We start from the raw sequence: 7,092 nt of genomic DNA, 5'->3' as shown, positions 1-7,092 counted from the left end.
ATCTGCTACAGCTAGCCTGTAATATACTGTTCCCAATGGCGTTGTCATTCCTTGCTGAAGCTATGGTTTCTGTAAGGAGATTAGAGGTAAGAATACACCATTTTCATAATACTTCGAAATCATTTTTTTTTAGTTTTTTTTTATGTTATGCTCTTACTGTCGTACTCGCAATTGTTAATAGTTATTTGAGCAGTCCCTTAGTGGGCATATTTCATACTAAAGGAAGGAAGGACCTTAGTGACTTATTGTTGCAGTTGGACCTTGATGTGTAACTACGTCTACGATTAACGAATCAACAATCGATAAAATGTAATTAATATTTGTAGAGTAACTAAATACAGTTTAGATTGTACAGTTTTCGGAGGGTTTTCTACATAAATATACATTGATATTTTAGGATTTCCTATCACTAGATGAACTGGAATCGGCAAAAGCTAAGGAAGTTTATTCCCTAGCTCTCAATGGTCAAAGTTTAATCAGTAATGGTGTAGATAAAGAGAAACATATAGAAAAAGAGAAGATCCAGCCGACAGGACTGACGCTTGCTAACGTTAGTGCGAGCTGGCAGGAGAATCCTATCGTGGAAACATTGAGGAACATGACATTGACTGTCAAACACGGAGAGTTCTTAGGTGTCGCTGGGCTCGTTGGATCTGGAAAGGTAAATTGATAACAAAAAAATATTTGGAAAATATGATTTACGCAATATTGCACAATATAGAAAGAAATAAATGGACGGAGACGCAGTTAGTGAAGTACTAACATACAATATATAGATTATTTAATAAACTAATTGATATGTTTATTTCAGTCATCACTTTTACAAGTAATCTTAGGCGAATTGGAGCCATCCCACGGGAGCGTGTCTTTAGGCGGCGGTAGAATATCATACGCCAGCCAGGAGCCGTGGCTGTTCGTCGCCACAGTGCGACAGAACATTCTATTCGGCCTGCCCTACGACCGCGTTCGTTACAAAAAGGTAATTTAGTTGGTGACGTCATCTGGTCTATCGATCCGTGTGTCCAATGTTTGACCTTGTTATTCGGCCTTCATTGTTTACATCTTACTTTATTCATTTTGAAAATACGCGTGTTACATAATGTTATCTACGTATATTATTAGAATGAAAAGGATTAAGATAAAAATTGTCAATTTTTATTGATTTCGTGTGTCGGATTTATGACGGATATGATGGATAAAATATTATGGCGTAAAAATTGAATGTGACGTAAATTGATACGTGATAATAGTTGGCAATGTACATATGACTTTCGTCGAGTGCCTTGAAAGATAACTGGATACTTTTTGGATTATTTTTACATAACTGATAGTGAAATTTTTTTTTATCTAACAATAAAAATATAATATCATCGTGAAATAGTTATGGTATTCGCGTTTCTTTTTCGTAGTTAAGTATCGAAACGATAACATAATCCCTTTATAGCGACAGACGGATTATAATATTCATGAAACAGACAAGAGCAATCGTCTTGGATTTTATATTTAAATTTTTTAAACCATATATTTCTTTTTTCGTTTCGTTTTTAACGTGTATGACAAAATTATATAATGACGATAGATGATATTTTGAAAATCTTTACTTAAAAATAAGAATATCTTCAAGGTTCAAGTAATCATGAAAACAATGGTGTACTTATCTGTAATAGTGTTGATTATAATTTAATTGACACTAATAAAAACTGTTATCAGACGTTGAACTTTATTATTAGCAAATCTGCTCTCATCCTCTTTGAGAAAATGCAAACGATGTATTAACGCAGTGAAATTGTACATGCATGTAAAGCCAATAGTCTTAAATTATTGTACTTTTGTCAAGACATAGATGTTTGTGTACTTTTAGCTGTTTCAACATAAAAATTTGACCTATATTTTAAAGGGGATACATGGCGGTTGTATTGTAATTTTGTATTGATATCAAACAACCTTTATACAAGTGTATGATAAGAGCTAGGCAATCGCAGATGGTACTTTACGTGCGAACGAGCGAGAGGTTAGATTCGCAGAACAGATAACACGACATACACTCGTGTTAAATCAATTCGTTCCTTACTTTGAACCGCAGATCGTTAAAGAACTGAATAATAAACTCTTGTTTATTCTTGCGAGATGTTCTTATGTTAAATACATATAATTCGCAATTATATAACGTCGAAGTTACACGTTGTCACTAAACAGTGTTCTTTTAGTTTTAACAAAAGTTAGCGAAATGGTCGAATATCCAAAAGGATTTTCGTCATTCTATTTTTACTTGTTATTGCTTAGGCAACTATTGCTAAACAGGTAGAGCTGCCCACAAACTTTATTTAGTTTGTTTCTCTCTACAATTTGACTGCAGATTATAATCAGAGTTTTATTCCCAACCGTCACCCCGCTCAGTCCCCAGGTGAGAATTAAAAGTTTCATCCGTCCCACCTATTAGTCCCACTATCACCGATAAGGTGACAGATGGAACCGTAATGAAATAAAATAAGTTCCAACCGTCCCCTCGCTGCAAAAGGCGTGATGGATGAAGCTTTTTATTCTCATCTGTCTCAACGTAGGGACAGAGCGGGGTGACGGTTGGCAATAATCCATAATCAGAGACCATACCGTTCTCGTATTCCCACATTTTTTAAGAGATTTCGAACCTTCCAATGAAGAGTTACGTCTCTTTGATTTCTTATAAGGAATGTAATACTTTTTTTCGTATACTTCTATTTGATTAGCGTGTTTTTTATCCTGCGTACACAATAATATATTAATTTATAAGAAAAAATCTTATATTAATATAGGTGGTGTCGGCGTGCGCTCTTGTGCGGGACTTCGAGCTGCTGCCGGCGGGCGACGCGACGCTGGTGGGCGAGCGCGGGATCAGCCTTAGCGGCGGACAGCGCGCGCGCATCGGCCTCGCGCGGACCTGCTATAGACAGGTACTGAACTAATTATTCCTACTACACTTTAACCCAATGTGAATTACATGCACAATTTTGTGCATGAAATTGGCGTACTAAAATAATATGTCATTATCATCATCCTCACCAGCTAGCTAGTAGCTTTTGAGACGATATAAGTAATCTAAGAAACAATGTAAATTACCATACCTCTTTTTTTGATTGTTCACAAATTAAGTATCTACTTAAGTTTGTAATTGTATAAGACATTGAAGGTGATTCAAAGTTTTTTAAAATTCTATTGTTATCCAGATTTGTCTAGGTGATTATTCTTTAACTTATTACAATTGGAAATATCAAAAAACATCTAAAGACAATAAAAAGGGTATAACAAAGCACATCAATATTATTTTATGACTAAATTAAGGCACATAGTCATAATCTACATATCCATATTTGTACATATGTTGAAATTTAGGTTAATTTCTCTCAGTAACCTTGTCTTAATAGGATTAAAAATTTTATAGCATCGTTTCTATGACCCACTTTGAAGTTATCCGTTATTTGTAAAAGTAAGACGTGACCATAAATTTAAGATGATAAGTTTGTTATTTTTTTAAACTGAAGAAGCGCTTGACTGTTATCGATACAATCGACAGATGTTACTATCTAACTTAGCACTGGAATTCCTCACTATAAATCAATAATATGCAAATCATTTAGTTTACATACGAGGTAACAATGAAGTAATGGAACGGAGCTAAATATCTAACTACCAGCAACCTGTTAGGAATGGATACATCGAAGTGATATACCCGATAACCCAATGGTTATGAGCACAGTCCAGTCATGTGGTCCTAGGATCGAATACATTGGGCTATTGTGTTACTAAAAACATTAAATTAAAACTGTTACTGTTTATAAAATAAGCTATTAATTATTATGTATTTTGACCCAACAGGCGGATATATACTTACTGGACGATCCCCTCTCAGCAGTAGACACGCACGTCGGCAAGCACTTGATGGCGGAGTGTGTTCTTGGGCTGTTGGAGGGCACCACGAGGATTCTTGTCACACATCAACTTCACCACCTCAAAGCGGCAGACAACCTCATCATCCTTCGAAACGTAAGTAGAAGAAAGAAGCGTTTCAAATGGTATTTTGTATGAACCAGCATTGTCGCATCATCAAAACAGCAAAACTGACATTTTGGATGATTATTTATTTTAATTCTAATTCTTGAAAATTACACTTTTTCATCCAATCTTTCTGTAGAGATATTAAAATAATGCACATAGAAAAAATAAGAAAATAAAGCGATATTAAAATAATTTTGACTTAAAATTTACTAACTTTTATTTATATTATTTGTTTAATTAAAATTTATTCGATCTTTTTAGTACAATGCAAATAACTGATATCAAATTTTTAATTAAGTTTTCACTTTAACAAGTAAGACAAGTCAATTAACGTAAACACATCCATAACACCGCAATTTTGTGGATGTTTAAGGTGACATTAATCATAATCTATTGTTAACGCAATAGACTTTGTTCTAGCTTTTAAATATCTCCTTTGATTACACAAGTCGTGCAAATAAAACTAATATAATGCTAATTTAGGATCAGTCGAAGCTCTGTAAATAGCATTGTATTTGTGGACAAAAGTAATGGTAGACTATAAAGATAATGCTATTAGTACTATACAATTTTATGTCAATGTTTACAAGCTTTAAAAATGATAAGAAACGTTATTTCTTTACGTCGTGATATTGAGGTTTTCAAATATCTTAACGGTTCGGAATATCCTACGAGTCACTGCTCAGAACTAAATTTTACATCTCATAAGGGTACAAGTTTAAATTTACGGTTATGATGGCTAGTAACTCGGTTGACTTAACCTTAATAACACTTAAACAAGTAGGTCATTTCGGTTGTAGGGATAAATCTAAGGCCCTTAGTAAATTTAAAACTCCCAGTACTGCAGAAATCTGCGTCGTGAATTAAATTTATCTAATTTATTGAATTTATTTTGTTCGCGTTTATGACGATGTTAGTATTCTAAACATAATTGCTGATACAGTAATCGTCTAACTGATAGATTCAAGGCTGTTCTTCGATTCAATGATGTTAATACAAATGAACATATTGATGGCCGTAATTATTTTGAAACTAATATAACTCATTCCATGATAACTTGTTTTGTACCGTCTTCTATACGTAACCTACCTATTTTAGTGGACAGCGATTTTTACTGTCTTTTAAACAAATTGAAATACAAATATTTATAGTTTTTACTAAATATACATTATCAACGACCATTGTCGCGACCTTTAGCTGACCTACATGATATAAATAAAAGGAACCATAAAATTAAAAGTCGTCCTCACTGTTATGCATTACATATTACTGAAGAAAGCTAACATTGAAACGGCGCTGTTAACTATAAATAGTGTAATAAGAAGCAATGCCACAAGAAATAATCATACGCAAATAATTTTCATTGTTTGATATTTGTATAAAATTAATATAGGTACTTGGTCACAGTCCGTTATCGTCGCTTGTTACGATCGTTTGAAACACAACGCGTTTAATCGGACTTTGCCGTTTATTGTTTCTGGGAACATTTGTATTGTGTACTTTAACGACTACAGTCATACAAGGAAATGTTCTACAAAACACAATCCACAGTATCGAAACTGCAAGTCATTGTAATGTAACGAGGTAACGAGGGTTGTTCGGATCTGGTCGTATTGAAAATTTAAATTTGAATCGGTATGAGTAACTTGGAGGTATAGGGCTGGCCCACCAATCTTCTGTCATTGAAGAATTACAAAAAACAGTAATCGTTAAGCCGATATAAGTCAATAATCTGCACCTGTCAAAATATTACTCAGCCGACACCAATGCCCGTCACCTTATCTGAATAACACAAGGTACAATGAACTTATCAAATACGTTCGCTACGGGAGATAAAATCAAGTAATTTGTTTTCCCGGTATCAAACACCTTGTTTGGTTCAATTTTAATGCTACCTCAAAGGGTACTTAAACTTCTTGTTTTCAGGGTGAAATTGAGACTCAAGGAAGCTTCGAAGAAGTGTCGCGATCTCCACTATTTGAGGAGCTGTTGGTAGAAGATGAGCAGCCGCAAGAGGACGGCGCGGCTAAAGCGCGCTCCGAGCAAATGCGACAACGTACTATGTCTATCAAGGTAAGGGATATTGTTAAATAGGTATGCAATACCAATATCAGACTGAATGTCTATTTGCAAGAACTACCGTTTTTTTCAATAACATTGTTGGTATTAGTAGACCAGTTTGAGACTTCAATAACGAAAAACAATGATTTAGTTAATATTATAGTTGTATGTGAATGGATAGATAATATCAGTGTGTATATAATACAGTATCCCTCTTATTCTGGTAATAAGGTACTTTGCAACAATTCATCTCAGCTCAGTCACAAAGGATTTTGTATTTAAATGGCCTGGGAAACAGCGTCGTATTGTTGTATGATCAAGCATGCGTATCATATCAGTTACAATCAGGTTAACGTCCGTCTCGGTCGTGGATAATTACATTAAGAAAACCTTTAATTGTTTTTTAATTACATTCATAACAAATATCCGATTACCGTATGCATTAATCGAATCTAGTCTGTACTCTAAACAAATATTATAAAGAGAAAAGATTTGTGTTATTGTATGTAATGATATAACTCAAAGAGTACTCGGCCAATTTGAATGATTCCTGCGCCATTAAAAATCTCTGTTATCACTCAGTAACCTGGGCTATATTACTATTATATTTTTTAATTCCTTGCGGATGAAGTCGCGAGCAACAGCTAGTTCATTGATGAAATATACAAAAATGCGATGATGAATGTTTAGGTTATGATAACTTTTTTATAACAAAGATATTTGGTTTTAGATAGATTTTTTAAAATATACCATGGGGCGCTAATGATGTGTATTGTTACCATAGTCACACACGAGCATTAGTACGGTGGCGGAGGGCGAAGACAGCCAGGACGAGCCGGGTGAAACCGACGAGCTCATGGAAAAAGGTACATACGCTAACCGCAAGCTTGCCTTGAATATTCTGTTTATGTTTTTGACCGACTTCCCAAAAGAAGGAGGTATTCAATTCGTCGGTATATTTATTTTTTTTTTTTTTTTTTTTTTTTTTTTTTTTTTTTT

General features: G+C 34.3%; 1 protein-coding gene across 1 annotated transcript in view; it reads left to right on the top strand.

Annotated features, from left to right (window-relative positions):
• Positions 1-7,092, top strand: part of LOC106107959 (multidrug resistance-associated protein 4-like) — a 27,416-nt gene that overhangs the window by 9,806 nt on the left and 10,518 nt on the right. Inside the window, exons 7-13 of the mRNA XM_013288992.1 lie at positions 1-86; positions 398-661; positions 812-979; positions 2,793-2,930; positions 3,853-4,020; positions 5,959-6,105; positions 6,878-6,959. The exon at positions 1-86 is cut by the window's left edge and continues 140 nt beyond it. Of these exons, the coding sequence (XP_013144446.1) occupies positions 1-86; positions 398-661; positions 812-979; positions 2,793-2,930; positions 3,853-4,020; positions 5,959-6,105; positions 6,878-6,959 (1,053 nt within the window). The remainder of the gene's footprint in view (positions 87-397; positions 662-811; positions 980-2,792; positions 2,931-3,852; positions 4,021-5,958; positions 6,106-6,877; positions 6,960-7,092) is intronic.

This window comes from Papilio polytes, unplaced genomic scaffold (assembly GCF_000836215.1).
Source record: "Papilio polytes unplaced genomic scaffold, Ppol_1.0 DF821845.1, whole genome shotgun sequence".
Taxonomy (NCBI): Eukaryota; Metazoa; Arthropoda; class Insecta; order Lepidoptera; family Papilionidae; genus Papilio; species Papilio polytes.
This window is presented reverse-complemented; position numbering and strand designations above follow the sequence as displayed.